This window comes from Limulus polyphemus, unplaced genomic scaffold (assembly GCF_000517525.1).
Source record: "Limulus polyphemus unplaced genomic scaffold, Limulus_polyphemus-2.1.2 Scaffold979, whole genome shotgun sequence".
Taxonomy (NCBI): domain Eukaryota; kingdom Metazoa; phylum Arthropoda; class Merostomata; order Xiphosura; family Limulidae; genus Limulus; species Limulus polyphemus.
In genome coordinates, this window is record NW_013666589.1 from 226,900 (window position 1) to 251,196 (window position 24,297).

Genomic DNA, 24,297 nt, shown 5'->3' on the forward strand with positions numbered 1-24,297 from the left:
TGTAACGTAATAAAACTGGTTGTGTGTATCAATACATCATATGTAACGTAATAAAACTGGTTGTGTGTATCAATACATCATATGTAACGTAATAAAAATTATATCTTTAAAGTAAGGCAAGTTCTTCTGATTATGAACAGTTAGTTATATTAGTACAAAGTAAAAAAAATTGTTGTGTGTATGATAGCGTTACCGTTTAATCTTTCTTTCCAACTTTGGTAAGTCGGGCACTAAAAAGATTTGAAAACTTTGCTTTACAGTGTTCTTTAATTTTGAATCCTAAACTTTGATGGGTTATGATAATACTATTACAAATAACTTGATATTGTCATCGAAAATTATAAACTTCAGTCATTCTATGCAGGAAGTAAGCAATGATCTGTAAACATGAAAATTTAAATATAGAGCCAAGGTTGTTTTTTAACAAGTTTAACAAAACAAAGTCATTCTTTTAACAGGTTTATGGCCTTTTACAAAAGTTCCAAGAAACTTTTTAAAACGAAAACTTTTTTTTTATCGGTCATTATAGCCTTTCACATCAGAAATATTACCAATGCAAAGACGTTTTTATTGGTCATTATTATCTTTCATAATGAAGTTAAGAAATTTTTATCAAACCGGATGCATTTCTTTTATTGGTCATTATGGTCTTTCCCAAGAAAGCTTAAAAAATATCCAGAGAACGAAATAATAATGAATCGTGTATTATGGTTCTTACAGTTTTTGAAACTTATAGAATACACTCGTCAGATCAAAAACGTAATTTATTTAAACGTTTCCTTACGAGGCCTGACGAAGGGCATATGCTAGAGACGTTTTAATAAATGTGGTGTTTACCTAATGTGTGTCTTTTATTAGTTTACAAACAAACAAACCTTTCAACTATTTATCAATGTCTTGCGTTGATATCTGGTGTACTTTTAGCTTGAATATTAATTGCTATGCATTGTTATATGTTTTTGAAAGAGTATGCAAGATTTAGACCATTAAAAATAGTTCTAGGTAGCCTGAAATCACAAGACTGAGAGGCAAAAAAGAAAGGTAGTAATCACCGCCAATTCTTAAGCTACTTTAATTGAATAGAGGGATTTAACCATTACTCTTACACTTCAACTAGATCCTAAAGTGCTGAGCGTAATTTTGCGACAACGGATCGTGAACCCTGGACTATTTTATTCTATTCTACATAAACCTACTAGTTATTTTTAAACGGAAGGCTTCATCCCATTGTTAAATACGTTTGACCTCCCCTGTTTTGTAGTTTACACAGTCGTTAATCTTTATTTGCTAAAGACTTTGCAAGTTTCAGGAATTAATGTAAACATTTGTACAATAAACTTCAAAACACTCGACTAGTTGCTATAATGCTAAATAAACACAAGCATTACCTATACGAGCGTGTAGAATGTGTACTTTCAAGTCGTAAACCATTTACTCACAACACAAAACCCCGTAGAGTTCATTGTTTTATGTATGTCAAGCACGAGTACATATTCTGTTTTCGAAATGCACACTAAATTAATTCCAATAATGAATCGAAATGACCGTAAAAAAAGAGAAACATAAGAGCCCCCTTTCAGAGAAAAATTGCCCTTTTGAAGGGAAAGGTTAATTTATGACATTTGTTTACAAGGAAATACTATTCACTTTCTGATAAATCTTCCTACGCTCTGCAGTTTTAGCCTGCTAATAAGGCTTTTATGAAAATTCGACTATTATCTGAAGTCAAGATGGTATCACTGTCTACGTGGTTTAAGCAAAATTAAATTTGGTAAGGGAAAACAAAAGTGTTATTTATTTATCACCTTTCTCCAAAAGGATATTCTTACATTTAAGTTCCTATTATAGACATTAACCAAGCAAGCCAGAATATCCATGAAACTAATCATTGAGTTATCCAGAAATATTAAATCAGTCAGAAAATAATCAATGAGGACTCCGTTAGTTCCTTTTCTTTAACTTATTAAAAGTTATGAAATAGATTTTATCACAGACATTGGATTATATTCGCTTGAAGGCTTTCTTTTATACTCTTGTTTGAAATATGTCTAGTAAAATAATTAGAAATCAATCTTGCCGCTTTTTGAAAAAGCATTTCACATACATCAATATTACAGTCACTTACAAATCATTGCAATTTCACATACATTAATATTACAGTCATTTACAAATTATTGCAATTTCACATACATCAATATTACAGTCACTTACAAATCATTCCAATTTCACATACATCAATATTACAGTCACTTACAAATCATTGCAATTTCACATACATCAATATTAGTCATTTACAAATTATTTCCATTTCGCATACATCAATATTATAGTTACTTACAAATTATTGCAATTTCACATACATCAATATTAGTCATTTACAAATTATTTCCATTTCGCATATATCAATATTATAGTTACTTACAAATTATTGCAATTTCACATACATCAATATTACAGTCACTTACAAATTATTTCAATTTCGCATACATCAATATTATAGTTACTTGCAAATGATTTCCATTTCACATACATCAATATTATAGTTACTTACAAATTATTGCAATTTCACATACATCAATATTATAGTTACTTACAAATTATTGCAATTTCACATACATCAATATTAGTCATTTACAAATTATTTTCATTTCACATACATCAATATTATAATTACTAACAAATTATTTCCATTTCGCATACATCAATATTATAGTTACTTACAAATTATTTCCATTTCGCATACATCAATAGTATAGTCACTTACAAATTATTGCAATTTCACATACATCAGTATTACAGTCACTTGTAAATTATTGCAATTTCACATACATCAATATTACAGCACTCGTAAATTATTGCAATTTCACATACATCAGTATTACAGTCACTTACAAATTATTACATGACTAATAAGCAACTCGTATGTTATGAGTTTTAAATAAACACCTAAAACTTTTCAAATTAACTACTATTAATTATTTTTCGAAGTGACGAAATCATACGTTTTGCTCTAACCATGTTACATTGAACAAAAAATATCTGTTGTTTCTCTCTGTCGTAACAATGCTGATACTCTAAACGAAAACTATCCACTGTCAGCAGTTGTCATAACAAAATAATGAAAAACGTGTTTGAAATTGGTGAAACACACGTCTATAACAAAATCTTTATTAATATTTGGAATGTTTCTGGCAGAAGCCATTCATCAGGCAGCTTAAAACTGTGTTATATAGAAAAAAAAGGCTTAGATAAAATTGTTGAAGGGTTAAAATATAAAGGTGGTTAGGTCGCTCGACTCGCAATCTGCGGGTCTCGGGTTCGAATCCCTATCCCATCAAACATGCTCGCCCTTTCAGCCGTGGGCGCGTTATAAAGTGACGGTTAATCCCACTATTCGTTGATAAAAGAGTAGCCCAAGAGTTGGCGGTGGGTGGTGATGAATAACTGCCTTCCCTCTAGTCTTTCACTGCTAAATTAGGGACGGCTAGCGCAGATAGCCCTCGTGTAGCTTTACGAAATTCGAAACAAAACTTTTATATTTCGTGAAGCTAAACGCATTTGTCTTATATTTTTCAAATTGTCATTAGATTTCTCACTATTCTTCTTGTAAAACTACAAAAAAAAAACTTTACATTTTTGAGAGTTTCTTTAAATTATGAATTAAATATTATGTAAAACTGAAGTGAATTATTTTCCTCTTTTTAATGTTGTCTTTAAAGGACGATTTAACTTTTGGTAAGAAAGAAGATACTGTATTACATTTTGTTATCGTCCCAAGATTGAATTCTAGTATTTTATAGTAATTTAGTAACATTTACAAAAGTTTTGAGTTTTTTGAAAATAATCCTGAGATTACTTTTATTTTTTCAAAAACAAAGAAAACTGTTTTACTTTTGATTCTGACAACGGAAAATGAGCATGAATTCTCGGATTCACAGTTCGGCACGCTAAAAATCGAGCCACGCCCAGTCACGTATATCACTGTCTACCTCCTCATTTTAACCCTCATTCACAGCATTAAGGACTGTAGAATTTAATTGAATGCCAAATCAGAACAATTACTCAATTTCTCATATCTTTAAGATGAATATTTTGGAATTCCACTTGAGTTCCTGTATCATATTTCTTAGAAATTGGTTTGGCCAGTTTTCAATTTTTGACACCAGGCGGATAACTATGATTCAATATATATCATTAATTTTTTTTTCCCATATGACCTATATAATTAAAAAAACAACGATAATTGAAATAAAGTTCTGGCCAAACGTTCTAACTTTCGAGATCTTTTGTTTTCTTCTTACTGAGATCCGAAGATTTATGGGAATGGATTAGGAGTCCTGAAAATTCTGTCGTCGTCTAACACACACATCACCATAAAAAGTGCTCGACCAGTTCCTTGTGTCTTTTCTGCATTTATAAGCCTTTTCTTATTTCTCGGATGTCATAAATATGTATTTCATTGCTTGGAATTCATCAAAAGTAAATGCAGACAATGATAAAGACTATTAAACATCTGAAATATGAGCCAGCTGTTTCAGCGACTGTTCTATAGGTTTTACTTCTACTCAGAAACCACTTTCATGTGATGACGAAAGAGCCTTTAATCTGCCACTGTGCATATAGTTTACTGCAGGAGAAACTGTGAAGACCTTTACTGTCATTTATGACTTTAACTTTGATCCGAGTTCGTGGGTTTGGGAGCGCAATGACTTCTTAAAGAACACTTGCAGATCCGCTGTTTAGAATTTCATTGGATTCGTGTAAAACTAAGTCCAATTAATATATTTAATTTTATGAACAATGAAATTAAACACACTTTTCTGAATCGTATTGTCATATTTCGATGAACGTTTGCTGTTCAGAATCTTTTATAAAATACATAAATAGAACACTTAGCGGTTTTGTTAAATTAATTTTACTTTTTTCGAACCAAATATTTATTAAAACGTTTAAGGTCTCCGAAGATTCATTTTGGCCTATTTAAAACATTCTTATTTTGTATAACTAACAACTGTATTAAAATTACAGTTTATAATGCTTATGAAAGATTCAGCAAATAACTGAATCAATTCAATAATATAATATTTTGTAACTTTCCTTATTATTTCATGTAAGTTACTAAATATAGTCAGGCACAGCGTTTCATCTTCGTGTTATGATATCCGATTGTATTAGGCTTAGTACATTGTTTGCTTTTAAAGCTCAATATTGTACTCTTTCCTGGTCGGCGTTTGAATATAATGAAAAATTACACTATTATCAGCTGTTCGTTGTTTGTATAATGATATCATATAAACGCTTGGTGAATAGTGAAGAACGATAACCTTAAGTCAACGAATAAGTTTAATCGTTGAATGTTTTGCCTAAAATCCAGAAATTACAATGCTAAAATCCAGGGTTCGATTCCACGCGGAGGACAGAGCACAGATAAATAAATGCTTCGCTGAACAAACTTACAATACTCCTGTCATGTTGTTTTTTCCAGAAAGGAAAGGTGCTTACACCTTGAAATCTAATAACGAATAATTTGTTAGTTCATTCAATGGCAATAAATCTGACTTGAAAATGTCAGAAACGATAAGGACCCGAATTCATGGTATATCTAATAATCACTCATCATTTCAGGAGACCCTTTCATATTTGTTTTTTTTTTTAACACTACGTGCCTGAACTTCGCCAACCAGCATTTAGTTACAGCGTAATAAAATGTTCTGCTAGTTTCTGTTTAACGTAATAAAACTTGTCAATTTTGCTATCATTTTGTCTTCAAAAGGCAATACATACATACATGTTGCAATGGTAAACAAATACCTTGCATATTTCTTAAAATCATTTTTAAGGGACCAAAACTGAACTCATCATGTCAGGCCGACTCCAAAACAAAAGATGTTGCTAAGATTTTTATATAAAACCAGTTATATGGCACAAATAAAACGGGTAGAAGAATGCCAATAAAACTTGTTATTATTATGAGATGTTTTGGTTTGTTCCCTTCTTCAGCCATAGCGATAGCTCGGAACTTCAGCTAACAAAGAGGTTTTACTGTTAATTTTTTCCCAAACGGTTTTGTTTGTTTGTTTGTTTGTTTGTTTTGAAATTAAGCACAAAGCTACACAAAGGGCTATCTGTGCTCTGCCCACCACGGGTATCGAAACCCGGTTTCTAGCGTTGTAAGTCCGCAGACATAACGCTGTGCTACTGGGGGGCACCCAAACGGTTTTGTTCAACGTTCTAATTGTAAGTTAGTTTAGTTTGGTTTGTTTTAAATTTCGCGCAAATCTACACGAGGGCTACCTGCGCTAGCCGTCTCTAATTTAGCAGTGTAAGACTAGAGAGAAGGTAGCTAGTCATCACCATCCACCGCTAAATCTTGGGCTACTCTTTTACCAATGAATAGTGGGATTGACCGTCACATTATAACGCCCCCCGACTGCAAAGATGAGCATGTTTGGTGTGACGGGGATTCGAACCCGCAACCCTCAGATTGCGACTCGAGCACCCTAACCACTTGCCCATGCCGGGCCTGTAAGTTAGTTATTATATGACATCATTCGCCCACTCTCCGCCAGTGGCTCAGTGGTAAGTCTGGAGAGCTGGCACGTTAAAAATGGGGTTTCGATATCCATGATGTGCAGAACACAAATAGCCCATTATGGAGCTATGCGCTTAACAACAACCATACCAGCCAACAATTTCAATGGCTTTTGGAATACTCCTAAAACTCAATTGCTTGTTTTCTATCAGACATTTTAACTTTTTTTTTCAGAGAATCACTATAAATAAAAAATATTTTCACTTAAAATTCTCTACAGATGGGCAATATTTCTCGCAATACAGTATAACTTAAGATTCTCTACAGATGGGTAATATTGCTCGCAATATAGTATCACTGTTATAATAAACGTTTGCTAAACGCAGATAACACGGATCTCAAACCTCTCAGTATATTTTCCAACGTTCCATTTTATGGAATGCTGTTTTTTAATAAAACTTAGTTTTGTGCAATAACCTAAAACCTAGTAAAATATTACAAGATAACTCCTCGTCAAGAGCCGGGCATAACGTCACCAATACAAACTTCTAAGCGTTATATATAGGCTCCAACATTATTTGACTTCGACAAGGAATTGGTAAACACGCATATTTGTTTTATGACAAGTCATGAGCCTTTGCATGTATTGAAAGTGATGTGATGATCTTGTAAAAAAATAATGTTTTGATGTGTTTTTGTTGGCTTCTACTTAACAAAACTTGTACTTAGGGGTTTCTTCCGATTAATACGCAATGCCTGGCCATTAATGAACAGAACCCCCACCACATCATGTAACTGATAGTTAAATATATATATATATATATGTATGTGTGAGTATACTTATTCTATATCTACTCCAGTAAAACTATAAAAATCATATACTACATAGTGTTTTAACAAACAGTTTGAACTTTGAAAAGTAAAAGAAGTTAAAATGAGAGGCCAAAATACTGTCCAATCCTAATTTGCAACAAAGTGAATTCTAAATGAAATCCAGAATAAATATTTCCCTATCGTGTCACATTTAGTTGATTGCATCTTATTTCTTCCACACCAACGCACTCGTTACTGTCTCTTCTTACAAAGAAAACGTATGTTAATTTAAGCAAAGTAAAACAAGGTAATTACATCTTCTCTTTTAAAATAGTCTTGAGAAACATTTATTTGCTTCTCTTTCTGCCAAAACCTTTTATCTTTTCCCTGAAAGAAGTTCTAAACTATTGTGTTTGTGTTTTCATCTCGAAAAGCTTCATATGAAAAGAAGTTATTTGAGTAATTTAAAAAGGACGATCCATCCACCCTCTTTTATTTATAATTAAAACAGTCCTTCAGGTCTTTGTTTTCAACACGATTATCCCCCGGTGGGACTGCAGTACATATACGGACTTACAACGCTAAAATACAGCATATAGTCTAACGTGGCTTTGCTCTAAAACAAAACAACCTTAATCCCATCCGATTGATTTCATCTTTAAAAGGAGGTGATCAAGTAATAGTAGTTGGAACATATAAAGACAACTGCTGGGCATGTGGAGTGAATGGAGAATACACTACTTTGGGCAAACAATTAGCCTGAGAGATTGTAGGCAGAGATTGGGTGAGTAATATCGTAGTGTTTGTTTATAATTAAGCACAAAGCTGCACACTGGGCTATCTGTGCTCTATCCACCAGGGGTATCGAAACCCGGATTCTAGCGTTGTAAGTCCGCAGACATACCGCTCTGCTACTGAGGGGCAATATCGTAGTGCGAAGCAGGCACTGACTCTCTGGGCTCAGTGAAGTTAGAAAATGGATTGAAGAAGAAAAGTGTGAACTGAGAAAGTTGGTGCAGGCAGCGAGAAACGGAGAACAATGGTGAACCATGTCTCCGACCCACCAGGATTGATTGAATTGTTCAGGTTACATAAATCGCTAGGGTATATTATTATGATCAATGTGCTAGTTGAAACTTTCTTCCGTGTATGATCAATTAATAAGCTGATAATTTTCTACCGTAGAAATGTAAAAATTAGAAAATGAACTCTAGCTTCACAAAATAGTTTAGCTGTCTCACCCGTTCATGTCTTGTGTTCTAATTATTTCTTTCTCATTATTGTTCATAATTATTGTTCATTATTGTGCATAAGATGTGGGACATTGTGGGCTAACATCTGCTCCTATTTTTTAATTCTAAGCATGCGAGGTAGGCGAAGTTGATAGACGGTGTTCCCCAACGAAACTTTGGTCTTACTTCAAAAACCAGGGCACATTACATAAAGACCCACCTTGTGATTTATGCCCCGGAGTTGGATGTTTGTTTTGTGGCTGCAGTTTCTCTCTTTCTCTCTCTCTCCATGAATTTAAATTTAAATATATTTCATCCTAGGTTTGAATATTTTGTGTAAAATTCACACTACACTTCATTTTGATGTAATCTGTTGTATAAAATGTATCATAGCTTTCTTAACACGTTCACGGTCACCAGTAATATTAATAATTCTTACCTTAGTACCAGTCACGCTTTTCTTAACTTTACTTAACCCACATATCTAATATTTATATGGGTAACTATACTATGTCTAATTAGCTCTTTGAAGCCATTTATAATAAGTGACCCACCGGTATGTCACACGGTCCATAACTAAAAGTCGGTTGTGACATGGCAGTGAACGTGTTATATATGTATGTATCTATGTATTTATGTGTGTGTGAGCATTCCACTACGTTACTAAATGGACAGAATTTATACCTTACTTAAACCCAAAATTGCTATTAGTCCAATAACGTTAAACCAAACTTGGATTTAATGTGTCATCTACATCAAAACACAAATATATTATACCATGTGCTGTTTCTTTATCGTACGAACAAATGATTGCCTATATATATGATAAATACATTTGTGCTTCTTCCAGCAAAATTCATGAATTTTCAAATTGGAAACAATATTTCTAAAAATGTCCCAACTCGAATATTTTGTATAAAAAAAGCTACTGTGCTAGAAACATTATTAGTTAACCATTCAAAGTCACCAGGCTGTTCATATAAAACACAATTTGAAATTCCATTATATTGCTAAACAGCTCGTATGTAAAATGATTTTTAATGACTTGCAACGCTATAATCCGGGATTTCAGTCCATCTGGTGGACAGAGTACAGAGAACCCGTTGTGTGGATTTGTGATAAAAGGGAACACATTTTTATTCAAATACATCAGTGGATCACAAAGACCAGACAGCCTATTGTGTACCTTTGCGCTAAGACAGAAGTAATGTTGATCAAAACACCCATATTAAGCATTATCTTCATTAACATTCCTACTGAATCATCCAAAAATGATTCTCATTTCGTTGGCCTAACCCACTCTTCATCTTAATACATAAGAGTAAATGTAATTTAAGAGGACGATTTACACACCTTAATAAAACGGTGTGCAGCTGTAGATGTTGATAATGGTGTCACGAGGAACATGTCCAGAATTCACTTGATTCAAGGGGGATTTCCGACTATTCGACAGTACAATGCCAACAGGCTAGCTTTTATGGCTGGAGAAATATGTCACAGCTATTTCCATGAAAGTGTACTAAGAGAGCTTTCAAGATTCTCCATGGAAGCACATGATCCAAAGGAATTCAAGTCATTCCAAATTGAAAGTTGTGGTCATATTGAAAACCCTTAACCCCCAAAAAATAGCAAATGGAATAATGTTATGTATACCTTTTTTTCATTACAAAATATAATAAACAAGGATTTTAAGTAAAAGAAGGCTCACACGGTTCTAGACACACTTGGAAATCAAGGGTTATTTTAATGAGGAAGAAAGCCGAAAAAACTAGCATCACACAAGTCCTGTTCTACCAAACACTATTCGAGTCTTCTGATGCAGCTCTAATGGACAATTATATGGTTTTCATCTGCTTGAACATGGTCTTAGAAGCAAATATTCCAGTATAGTGGCGTGTCTGTAAATATATGTGGTCTCAGAATGGTCTCTCTCTCTGTTGGCAGAATTTGTTACAATGAAATTATGGTATCAAGTAGTCGAGTGGTTGTCACGTCTTATAAAGTAACAGGCCGACCTTGGAATTACTTCCTTAAAGTCGGACTATTACCCTGATTACACACTGCTATTTGATACCACAATTTCTTGTAATAAATTCTGCCAACAGAGCGAGACCATTCTTAGACCACATATCTTGACAAACACTCCACTATACTGGAATTTTAGCTTTTAAGTCCTTATTAATCAGTGAGAACAGACTTATATAAGCATCACTGAATGCCAAATCAGATTGTCTAATTCTGTCAACACTGTATTCAGAATACTAAAACTTGCACATTGAAACTAAATATTTTGAACCTGACGACGAAACCTTGCTGGCACTAGATGATGGAGATAGAACTAAATAACAGACAAGCTACTAACTATGATAAAATCAAAGCTACCAACGTCGATAAGTAACAAGGATTTTCAACTTTTCTATGAAGTAGATAAAATCTTCACACCCTAACGAGAAGAAACTAAAACACTGTATAGACTCTTCCTTGATCAAAAGTTTTTTTTACATGTTGAGGCAATAGAAGTACTTAAATACAGCACAGTATCGCGAAGCTGGCAGTTTCAAAAGCTTACCGGTTATGATTTTGCATGTGACACATGATCGACAAAAACATGATCGACACAGAAACATTAACGAAAATCGAAGAAATCTTCCAAAATAAAAAGAACACCGTCATAAAAACACTGGTAAACAGAATAATTATATTATAATCATCAGTAATTTTAAGGTTTCCGTTAAGTAAATACAGATTAATTTGGTCAGATAATTCTCAATACGATAATTAGAATACTTTTAGTATAGATTCACATTGCTACACGATATACAAATGTCATAATTTTAGTAGCGAAGTCCTTGCACGATATTAACGTTATTTGATCCCGAGGGACTTTAACATCTTATTAGGAGGAGGTTAAGCTCCTTATTTCACATCTAACTAGGAGGGGTTAAGCTTCCTATTTCACTATTGTATTGAGGGACTATACAGGAATGGATGCTTAGTTTTCAAGCTTGTATTATCTTCGAATATAACGTTGTGTAGATACCGAGCGAAAAATTATGCTAGATAAAATTTATCGAGGCAGAACCCAAACTATAAAACAACTGTTAACATTTTCATTGTTTACATAGAAGGGATTTGTCCAATGCAATTAAAGGATTTTCTCCTTTTGATGGCTCTTTGATAAGCGGATAAGAAGTTAATTAGATACATCAAATTATATAAAGACTGTGAACTCTGTATCAGACGCTTTCGTATCATTGGGTTTTATGGAAAAAAACTGCTAAACAGTACATAAAACAGGCACGAGTAGAACGATGTCGGTGTTGCAATTCTAAAGTAATAGAGTGTCTCTTGATGGTAGGCTCAAGAGCAATGGTGCGGTTGTCAATCGTCACCAAGAGACTTTAATCGTAGAGGAATGTGCCGTAAAAAGAATGTACGCATCTGTCTCTAAACTGTAACATAGATCATAAACCTCATTTAAGAATGTACTCATCTCTCTTTAAACTATAACATAGATCATAAACATCTATCTCTAAACTATAACATAGATCATAAACCTCATTTAAGAATGTACTCATCTCTCTTTAAACTATAACATAGATCATAAACATCTCTCTCTAAACTGTAACGTAGATCATAAACATCATTTAAGAATGTACTAATCTCTGTCTAAACTATAACATAGATCATAAACATCATTTAAGAATAAACTCATCTCTCTTTAAACTGTAACATAGATCATAAACATCTCTCTCTAAACTATAACGTAGATCATAAACATCATTTAAGAATAAACTCATCTCTCTTTAAACTGTAACATAGATCATAAACATCTCTCTCTAAACTATAACGTAGATCATAAACATCATTTAAGAATAAACTCATCTCTCTTTAAACTGTAACATAGATCATAAACATCTCTCTCTAAACTATAACGTAGATCATAAACATCATTTAAGAATGTTCTCATCTCTCTCTAAACTCATAGATCATAAACATCATTTTGCACACAACGAAAAACAATAAAGTTCTTAACGATAGCTTTAGGTTTAGGGAGTCTTGGTTAAGGTAGCGTATGTAATGGAGGTATGTTAGAGGCATAATAAAAACAGTTGATTTACAGAAATAAAAATACCCCACTCTCTCTGAAAGATATTTACTATATACTAGGAAAAAAAAGCAAAGTATGTGTTTTTTCAACATTGTCTTTGAAAAATTGATAACTTTTCAGGCTATGTGAAATAAGCATAAATGGTGCGTTATCAAATCTGACTTATGAGTTCAGAGTTGGGTGATAATTTGAAGGGTTCGAGCCGATAGCGCTGGCGACCTTTCATGTCAGGCCGGTTACCTAGCAGTAGGTTGAAAAGAGGTCGGTAATACCAGCCTTTGTTCTATCGTTCCTGGTACTTTTTCCTCATGTTTTTTTTTATGTCTCTCCCAAGGTAAATATGCTTGACCGAGGAGGCAGACATGTTGTAAGCAACTAAGATAGACTAATTAAACATCTGGTATTAAAGAAATTACAGGTATCATTACTAAAACTAATCTTACACATACTCTTCAGAGAACACTGATGGAACTAGATACACACACTGCTTTTTAACTAGCATTGGATATTATCAGACCTCACTGATGGAACTGGAAACACCCAATATTTTTATTATTTAACTAACCATCAAGTCAAGTGCTTTTGAAGTTGAGTTAAATGCCTTTGACTGATGTCTATTTTAAATGTCAAATTTTCAATTTTTAGTAATTAATCGTATACAGAACTCTGAAGTCACGTCTAATTATAAACTTGTTTCGTCCAGTTATAATTTTAGGGAGAATTTATAGTGACAAATGGAAGGGTTAATCATATATTTAAACTAACTATTCTGGCCAAATAAACGAAGAATATCTTGATTAACGTGTTGGAAGGGGTACTTTGGTATCAAATTATGCCGTAACTACAAATGAAAGAACCGTTACATCATATACAAAAAAATATCTGAAACTTTACTCTCGTTAAATATTTTTCAATATGAAAAATTGGAATAATACCACTTCTGTAACCAGTGCTAATTATAAATCTCCTATAAGCTCCTATGTGCTACAGATTGATCCACTGGAGACCTGGTGTGGTACTAACTGAACGTACGCTAATAAAACTGAGTACCTGGAAGATACCATATGCAACAGATTGATCCACTAAAGAACTGGTGTGGTACTAGCTGAACGTACGCTAATAAAACAGAGTACCTGGAAGATAACATATGCTACAGATTGATCCACTGGAAAACTGGTGTGGTACTAGCTGAACGTACGCTAATAAAACAGAGTACCTGGAAGATAACATATGCTACAGATTGATCCACTGGAGAACTGGTGTGGTAATAGCTGAACGTACGCTAATAAAACAGAATACCTGGAAGATACCAAAGGCAGATCATTCCGTATTCTGCAAAACATATTTATAGAACGAAATTTTTTGTAAATCTGATGCCCAAGATACGCTTTGGAAAAAAGCCTACTTTTCCGTTTTTAAGTATATTTTTTATACGTACTGTATTTTTGTTGTTGTTGAATTATATTTTTGAATATACATATATGCTTACACATATATATATATATATATATTTGTGTGTGTGTGTGAGAGAGAGAGAGGAGGGGTAATTGTAAAGTTAAAAATTTTTTCGTAAACGGACTCTATATTATATATTATTGCCATAAAAACATGTGTTCTCAGCAAATAGGAAAACATGTGTTCTCAGCAAATAGGAAAACATGTGTTCTCAGCAAATAGGAAAACATGTGTTCTCAGCAAATAGGAAAACATGTGTTCTCAGCAAATAGGAAAACATGTGTTCTCAGCAGATAGGAAAACATGTGTTCTCAGCAGATAGGAAAACATCTGTTCTCAGCAGATAGGAAAACATCTGTTCTCAGCAGATAGGAAAACATCTGTTCTCAGCAAATAGGAAAACATGTGTTCTCAGCAAATAGGAAAACATGTGTTCTCAGCAGATAGGAAAACATCTGTTCTCAGCAGATAGGAAAACATCTGTTCTCAGCAGATAGGAAAACATCTGTTCTCAGCAGATAGGAAAACATCTGTTCTCAGCAGATAGCTGACACCTTCAAGAAACACAATTAATATATGTGTGGTGGAAATGTTGAACGGTTTTACAATTCAGTTATTCACACTTGTTGGGTTGGCCGATTTCATCTAAAAACCTTAGTTACTTCTTACCTCAATAAAATAACATAGAATTAGATGAGGAAAGCGGTAAAGAAAGTAAGACAAATGTGTTCTCATTGGTAGAATTGTGAGTATTTTGATATGTGTACTGAATGCCTATTGGTTTGCTTATGGAATCTTTACATATTTACAAGGCAGCTATTACTAGTTACTAAGGAGAAACAATAAATATGTAATTAATATTGAGAGTAAAATGGTTTTCCAAAAAACAACAGTACAAATGGCAAAATTTAAGCGTCCCTTATGTGACGTCATTTTGGTGTCTACTAATTGACTGTGAGATAACACACTACTATATAGCGGTGCAAGGGGTTAAAACAGGTGACCCCTCCAGGCAGACTTCGGCCATCTTTCGGGTAAAAAACAGAAAAATAATTTCTTTCGTATGAATTCCGTCTATTTTAAACCCACCCTTGTTGTTTTTATTTTCAGCTTTTTCAATATCATCATAGCAAAGTTTAAGGGCTTATAACACTAAAAACAGGGGTTCGAATCCAGGGTGGGCGAAGCATAAAGAGTGTTTTGTGTAGCTTTGCGCTTAACAACAAGTATAGTAGTGACGTGTTTATGTTTCTTAAAACAAGATTGACAACGTAGCGACGGACAGTTTCATAATTTCAGAAACTTATAAATATTTAAATGCAACTCGACAAATATTTCTCATCGTATAACAGTAAGTACTTCAATTGAACTCAGCGGAAAGTCTGAGTGCTTGTAACGCTAGAAATTGAGTTTCTCCGCCCGGCATGGCCAGGTGGTTAGGGTGCTCGACTCGCAATCAGCGGGTCACGGATTCGAATCCCCACCCCACCAAAGATGTTCGCCCTTTCAGCCGTGGGGGCGTTATTATGTGATGGTCAATCTCGCTATTCATTGGTAAATGAGTATCCCAAGAGTTGGCAGTAGGTGGTGATGTATAGCTGCCTTCCCTCTAGTCTTACGCTGCTAAATTATGGACGGCTAGCGCAGATAGCCCTCCTGTAGCTTAGCGCGAAATCCAAAAACAAACAAACGAGTTTAGATTCTCGTGGTATGCAGAGGATAGATAGCCCAACAACAACAGACAAATATTTCAGATTTGAATTTATATTGAAACTATGTTTTTATTATAAACATAAGATGTATTTTCTAGTCTAATCACTTTTTTCATAAATAAACATGAAAATACAACATAATATTATCATATTGTGTATCGTGTTCATGTATGTAGATAGGTTCTTCGTAAAATACATGATGAACAGAACTTTTAGTAACGTTCTTGTTTATCTTCGTTACAGTTACAAACAGCCACTTCTATACGTGTATACTAATCACTACTTCTTGTGAAATAATGATCTATAATACTGTAATGGGCTTGTTATTATTCATGTTATGCAAATATCGATTCAAAAAAGATATATGTAATAATTTCTTAGTATCATCTACAAAACAGCTGTTCCATTCGTTTCGGTGTCTTGACATTATTAAGATTTGATCGATAACACGGCACTGTTAATTCCTCATTCTCGATCTGTACTGACATAATTTCAGGAGAATGCTATCCTCGCACCATTTTGTGTCTGGTAAAGCTAAGGACTCCTGTTTTCATTCCTTTTTCATAATCTTTAAAATGCTTCCATTATGGTGCATCGGAAGAAGAAAAAAAATTGGTTCCGAAAAATAATTGCACAAACGAGTAAAGAAGTATTTGGGATGCTTTGCTTCACTTGGGATTTATTTCCCATTCCAGCGCCCAGTAGAGCCACTTACTACCGAGTGAACTGCTAACTCTGCACAAACTGAGACTGTTACTGCGGAAGTGAAGAGATGTGATGAAATGATGGCAAATCGCATGAACAGCTTGCCAAAAGAAATATAGTATAACAGGAATGGATTTCCTGGAAAACTGACGAATCGGAAAAAAGACATGCTAAATCAACAGTGCGTTGACTAGATTGGAGAATATGCTGGAAGACTGTGGGTGCACCTTAGAGCAAATCAAGAAGAACCCATGTACATTGGAGAATATGCTGTAAATGCTGGGAGACTGTGGGTGCACCTTAGAGCAAATCAAGAAGAACCCATGTACATTGGAGAATATGTTGTAAATGCTGGGAGACTGTGGATGCACCTTAAAGAAAATCAATAAGAACCTATGTATATTGGAGAATATGTTGTAAATGCTGGGAGACTGTGGATGCACCTTAAAGAAAATCAATAAGAACCTATGTATATTGGAGAATATGCTGTAAAAGCTGGGAGACTGTGGGTGCACCTTAGAGCAAATCAAGAAGAACCTATGTATATTGGAGAATATGCTGGAAGACTGTGGGTGCACCTTAGAGCAAATAAAGAAGAACCTATTTACATTCGAGAAAATGCTGTAAAATGCTGGAAGAATGTGGGTGCACCTTAGAGCAAATCAAGAAGAACCTATGTATATTGGAGAATATGCTGGAAGACTGTGGGTGCACCTTAGAGCAAATTAAGAAGAACCTATGTATATTGGAGAATATGCTGGAAGACTGTGAGGTGCACCTTAGAGCAAATAAAGAAGAACCCATTTTTGTCATACATTTCTGTGGGTTTTCTAGGACGTGCTTCTTAACATAATTGTACCAAATGGTTTGCAGATGTGATCACTAAAAGTTAATATATTTACATATTGATTCTCAATCGATATGAAGACCAAAAACAAACGTTACTTTCATTATAAGCGGCGTAAGTCATAATGGCATCAGTACAGGTTTTAATCTAAATTAATAAGAAATCGCAGATATCTGAATTGTTGGTTTTTATTGTGATTTATTGGAAGACGTTGTGTGTGTGTGTATACAACCATTAACGGTGTGACATACAATGTGTTTTAATTAGATTTCTTGTCTAGAACAACGTTAAATTATATTTACCTAAATCTAATCCCACCTTATAATTTCCGTCATTTTTCTCCCAAGACAATAGCGCTTGGAATCAATTCTTTCATACTCAGTTGATCAAGTTAATTAAAAGTTATGGTGTCGCATTGTTTGTAAAGATCAGTTAGTTAATTTGGCTCCGGAGAGTTTCGCTAGCTTACATGGGTAAGAACCATTAGGCTTATTGAAAATGGGTTTACTATAGGCGTTAAACAAACTCTGCATCTGAACAATACTCATTTGTCTGTTGTAAAGATAAAAAATCGTTAGCAATTAAAGAATGAAATTGTTGTTGTTTTTTCAACTAATTTACCTTCCGAAACGTTGTAGCTCTTAGGGTTTGGATTATAATAGATACCAATGTCATATTTGATGTTTTGTCTGCCTGATGAGGTTTGCAGAGTACTCAGTATGCGTTAGCCGTCTCTAATTATGAAGTGATAGGCTAGAGGAAAGGCAGCTAGTCAACATTACCCAGTGTACTCAGTCTACGCTAGCCGTCCCTAATTTTGAAGTGATAGGCTAGAGGAAAGGCAGCTAGTCAACATTACCCGGCGTACTCAGTCTACGCTAGCCGTCCTTAATTTTGCAGTATAGGCTAGAGGAAAGGCAGCTAGTCAACATTACCCAGAGTACTCAGCCTGCGCTAGCCGTCCCTAAATATGAAGTGGTAGGCTAGAGGAAAGGCAGCTAGAAAACACTACCCATCGCTTGGGCTACTTTTACGAACGAATATTGGGATTGGACGTCACATTATAACGACTCCAGGACCAAAAAGTCAAATCGTGTTCGATGCTGAGTTTCGATCTCGCCACCAGCAGATTGTGAGTATGGTGCCTTAACCAACAGGCCGTGTCAGGCTGCCATAAATAAGTTATTTTCGATATTTTCCTATAAAAATATTCTATTCATTCGATAAAGTTGTGTAACTTAGAAATATGGTTATACATGGTTACACGTAGCTAACTCTGTATACAATAAAGTAATAAATAAATAAATTTTGTTGGTTTTTTTTAAAAACAGGTAAAGTTTTATATTTTCTTACTACTAATTAAAATTCGATGACAAGGAACCCACTTTGAGACTAATAATGGCTGGAGACGGCTTGAATGGGTAATGAAGAAAAACTTTAATATAAGTTTAACATAACAGCAAATGTACAACGTTTCAACAAGGTTTTGTCATCATCATTTGTACCTGATGATGACTGTCCATAGAAGGCACTAGTAATATTTACTGACTGTCCATAGAAGACACTAGTAATATTTACTGACTGTCCATAGAAGACACTAGTAATATTTACTGACTGTCCATAGAAGACACTAGTAATATTTACTGACTGTCCATAGAAGACACTAGTAATATTTACTGACTGTCCATAGAAGACACTAGTAATATTTACTGACTGTCCATAGAAGACACTAGTAATATTTACTCCTTTGAGAACCTTTCTTTTATCTAATGTTTTTAAGTATAATCATGCATATTAAAATCTGTTTATGTTACTGGCAAATTGTGAACAATTTCACGTACCCACCTCCAGTTGGTCAGCGGTAAGTCTGAAGGCTTATAACGCTAAATACCAGATTTCGATACCCGTGATGGACACAGCACAGATAGCCCATTGTGTGGCTTTGCGCTTAATGACAAACAAACAAACAAATCACAATAAAATAAATGACGAGGTGGAAAGGCCGATGTTAGTTAGCCTGTTTGAACCGTAGTCGTCCTTTTAATTACAAATATCACGTGGTTCAGCTAATCAAAAACATAAAATCTGGGAAGATAAACTGATAGAGTAAGCCGAATGAAGAATTCCAAAACGCAAATCGAAAGTTACTTTTAAGTAAAACTTCGTTATGTAGCATGGTGAATGGAAATGTCATAAAACACATAATAACGAATTACTTAACGCATCTGGGCCATATTGATTGCATGGTGATTGATGCTTTTCATTAGAGGTTGATGTAACACTGAAGATCAGTTTAGTTTGAAATAATCAACTTTGTATTCCATCATCACCAGGGCCCAAAACCCTCCCAAAAGTACAATCAATCCCAGTAGGAAACTTTACTGATTGATTATATGTTTCTGAAATGATAATTTTGTCACAAGTGCGATTCGTGAACACGTTTATCTTCTAGCTTCAGTTGATGTTTGAAGCTGTTTTATCGAGATGAAAACTTCAAAGATCTGGAGAAGCACTCAGTAGAGCGTAGCACATACCACTCCCCACGCAGCGTTGAACATATTCAGCCTACAAAAAATACGAAAATGTGTCCGTCTTTATCAACGAACACGGATCATTTTTGGCAGGACAATGAGGAATAATATTTTAGATATATCCACCAAGTTTTATCAAAATCCGATCATTTTTTTGACTGAGTTGTAGAGTAAAAATTGTGTGAAAAACCGGTTCCGTGTTAACAGGTAGGGATATTTTTGGATTTTCGTGTCCTGAAACTGTGACCTTGAATAACTCAAAACTAATCGCTTCTAATTCACGTCATAGTTCAAATGTATACTAACTTTCGCACAAATCCATTTAGCCATTCTCGAGAAATCTTGCTGACAAACACACACACACACACACACACACACACAGGATTAGAAATATAACCTCCGTCCATTTTCGCTGCCGGCTTAAGGGTGAAACACTTTTCTTTAAACAGTATTGTGAAATCTTGCTGACAAACAAACACACACGAGTGAAAATATAACCTCCGTCCATTTTCGCTGCCGGAGGTAACAAAATGGCGTAAGTGTGAAACACTTTTCTTTAAACAGTTTTGTGAAATCTTGCTGACAAACAAACACACACACACACACACACACAGGGGTGAAAATATAACCTCCGTCCATTTTCGCTGCCGGAGGTAACAAAATGGCTTAAGGGTGAAACACTTTTCTTTAAACAGTCTTGTGAAATCTTGTTGACAAACAAACACACAGGGGTGAAAATATAACCTCCGTCCATTTTTTGCTGCCGGAGGTAACAAAATGGCTTAAGGGTGAAACACTTTTTTTCGAACAGTCCTGTGAAATATTCTGAGAAGGTTTAACGGTTAGTTAATTTCAAAATTACCAATGGTGTCTATGTGGATCTCAATCTGGTTTTTAAATACATTTTTATTGAGCTATTTATATGCACCAGATTGCTTATTGGTCCATAATTGTGTTTGTTAGAATCCATAATAACATAAATAACAATATAAACAAAAACACCATGAACACTGTAATTATTCCAACTAATTACAGTTCGTTACGCTGAATGTTGTAACAGGCAAAACCACAACATTACTCATTATAATGGCATAATGAATGAATGTATATACAAGTCTGTAATATGAGGGTAAAACAAACATAAAAATGTAAAATAATAACATGATAATGTTTTTCCAGCAGAACCTTTTTGTAATCAAAACGTGGTGTTGAATTTTTATATCAGTAGAGCAGTGGATAAAGTTTGTCTGTGTGGGATTGATAACTTCTTGTATATTATTCATTTAAATATGACATTCGAAAGCTGGAGCTACAGACACGTGGTGTTTAATAGGAATTTTCTGAGCTTCTTGTACACCGATAAAACACGGTTTTGTTACTCAAAAATAGTCTTAACATTGAATCATTTTACATTTTTTTACATTTTAAAAGTAGTTATGTTCTTTGTTCATTTTGTCTAATTCATAAAAGCATTTTTTGAAACATTCTGAATCAATGCCACTGTATAAAAGTTACATAGAATGATTTGGTTTTAATAAACTAACTTCTACAGTATTAGGTTTGTTAATTCCTATTTACCTTGACAAAATGAGAAGTTACTTTGACAGAGATCCTTGAGTACGTCATATTAAAACGATTCTTGATACAAAAATGAGCAAGTAACATGACGTCCAATGCCTATATAAAGTTACAGTGAAATTGGATGTATCAGAACTACATTTTGACAGTATTTGACATTTTATAATAGTGTAATAATATGTAAAATCTCACTCCAAAGCAAAATATTCATACACTCAGATCATAAGATGTCTTCGGATTGGAGTTTAGAAGTTTCAAGACAGGGATAGTTTTTTTTTTGCTTAGTCGGATTGGATATCAAAACAAAAAAGTGACGAGTACAGAAGCTGCTTCCGCGAAATATCCATTTAAATCATCGTATTCCTCAAACAGCAGGAGATTGAAAGTGGTATTTATGCATTCCATATGAAGGTTTACCGGCCAAGTCATCAAACACAGTACATATGGATTTCTGTATGATCGCACTGTAAAAATAGCGCTTGGATTATGGAAAGCAGGAAGGGGGGTGTGGTGGGCTTTGGAAATAACAGCCTTCCGAAGGAGCCCTTTGTAATGGAAACTACGCTGCAGGGCTATTATCAAAACGCACCATCGTCAGAATGAGCACGACTGGGTTGGTAAGGTAGACTTTAACGACTTCCAAATCACTTTAATGTAACACACTTAAATTTTGTATCTTCTCCATACATAAAAGCTGTCCTTGAATTTTGATTTAATACAACTGTATTTCTCCATGAGCCTCAACGAAGCAGTTATACTCAAACAATAGCCTAAAATAATATTTATTTTAATGATTAGACGATTATTTCAACTGGATACATTACATATAAAGTTTCTACTACAAAGTTACTATTTCCTTAGGTTTTGATCCAGCAATTCCTGGTTTTAAACGATATTCAATGATGGTAGACAAGGGGGAAGGAATATACAACTTGCGTATATCAAATACAACGCTAGAAGATGAAGGAAAATATCAGTGCCAGGTCAGTAAGCTTCCGATAAAAATACTGTAACCAAATAAAACGATCAAGTAATTGGTTTCGGTCTATTTCTTTCACCGAAATGTAAACTAGTCTAATATTCCTTACATGTTATAATGTACACGTCAATGTAAAACTACCCAGTCAAGTATACTGACAAATATTTTCTTAGATACGTGAGTGTGTTGTTCCTAAAATCTTAGGCTTAACCCAGGCCACACCAAATAAATGACTCATTTACGTTTCCGATTGATTTATTTTGTTTCTGATAATTTGAAGATCATCATTGTTTATTGCAATATACACTCTACATATCTTCAATGTGTGGCCTAATTACTCTAGCTTCTTAGGCCTTGCAGTTTTATCGTTCCGTGCTCATAAAATCCGAATGTGTATCCTCTCCATAAAATGCCAGAACTAAAGAACAGAATGTTTGTCTAAGTGATGCCAGAAAGGCAGAAATTTTGCTTATTTTTTGCGATACTTATCTTTGTCCATCTGTATACGATATACAGAAACAGCTTTTTAAAACACACATAATATATTCTCTCCATATACAGAAACAGCTTTTTAAAATACACATAATATATTCTCTCCATATACAGAAACAGCTTTTTAAAACACACATAATATAATCTCTCCATATACAGAAATAGCTTTTTAAAACACACATAATATAATCTCTCCACATACAGAAATAGCTTTTTAAAACACACATAATATAATCTCTCCATATACAGAAACAGCTTTTTAAAACACACATAATATAATCTCTCCATATACAGAAACAGCTTTTTAAAACACACATAATATCATCTCTCATATAATATAATCTCTCCATATACAGAAACAGCTTTTTAAAACACACATAATATAATCTCTCCATATACAGAAACAGCTTTTTAAAACACACATAATATAATCTCTTCTGTTTTAAAAAGCTGTTTCTGTATATGGAGAGATATATTATGTGTGTTTTAAAAAGCTGTTTCTGTATATGGAGAGATTATATTATGTGTGCTTTTAAAAAGCTGTTTCTGTATATGGAGAGAATATATTATGTGTGTTTTAAAAAGCTGTTGTGGGGTGAAAATGTACGTTTTTAGGAGAACTCAGATCAACGAGTAAAATGAAATCAGAATAACGACTCGTATTTTTTTCTACTCGGCAAGTGGAGTGTTGTCACGACGAGTGTGTTTATTTTATTATTAGAAGTTCTAGCAACGATTAGATTTGTTTGAAATATGTTGCCTGGATTAGTCTTCTAATAAAATCATCCAATGATTGAGTTACTTACGTCTCATAATTATTAGGATATCACCTATGATAGTAATCTTGATTCGATTTATACGTTATTCATCACTAACTACATGTTTGGCGCTCTCACGTGCCAAATAAACCATATCTGATGGACTGGAAGAAGATTTCAATTCTAGCAAGAAACAATACAGAAGCTTCCAGACTTTAGTTGATGTGTTATCGTTGTCGTGACTTTTTCAGGTTGGACCAGCTCCTAATGAAGGACCTATCAGGGCCAGAGCAGAACTCACTGTCCTAGGTAGGATCATAGAGGGATTATTGTTATTTACAAAAATATTACAGATATTTATTTATAACTATACAACTTTGGAGATATATTTATCCAATTTTCTACCTTATTTGATTTCAAGATTAATGGATATATCAACATTTTGATCATAAAATATTTTATTTAACGATCAGAAGTGGTCATATTTCTGAAAAGTTGCTTCTTAATTGAACTTTAAAATATTAAGTGTGAAAGGGTAAGTAAAATAGCAAC

At 34.0% G+C, this 24,297-nt stretch overlaps 1 protein-coding gene across 1 annotated transcript in view; it reads left to right on the forward strand.

Moving 5' to 3' along the window:
• Nucleotides 1-24,297, forward strand: part of LOC106461526 (synaptogenesis protein syg-2-like) — a 154,983-nt gene that overhangs the window by 70,588 nt on the left and 60,098 nt on the right. The window contains exons 3-4 of the mRNA XM_022388521.1: nucleotides 22,378-22,499; nucleotides 23,997-24,054. Of these exons, the coding sequence (XP_022244229.1) occupies nucleotides 22,378-22,499; nucleotides 23,997-24,054 (180 nt within the window). The remainder of the gene's footprint in view (nucleotides 1-22,377; nucleotides 22,500-23,996; nucleotides 24,055-24,297) is intronic.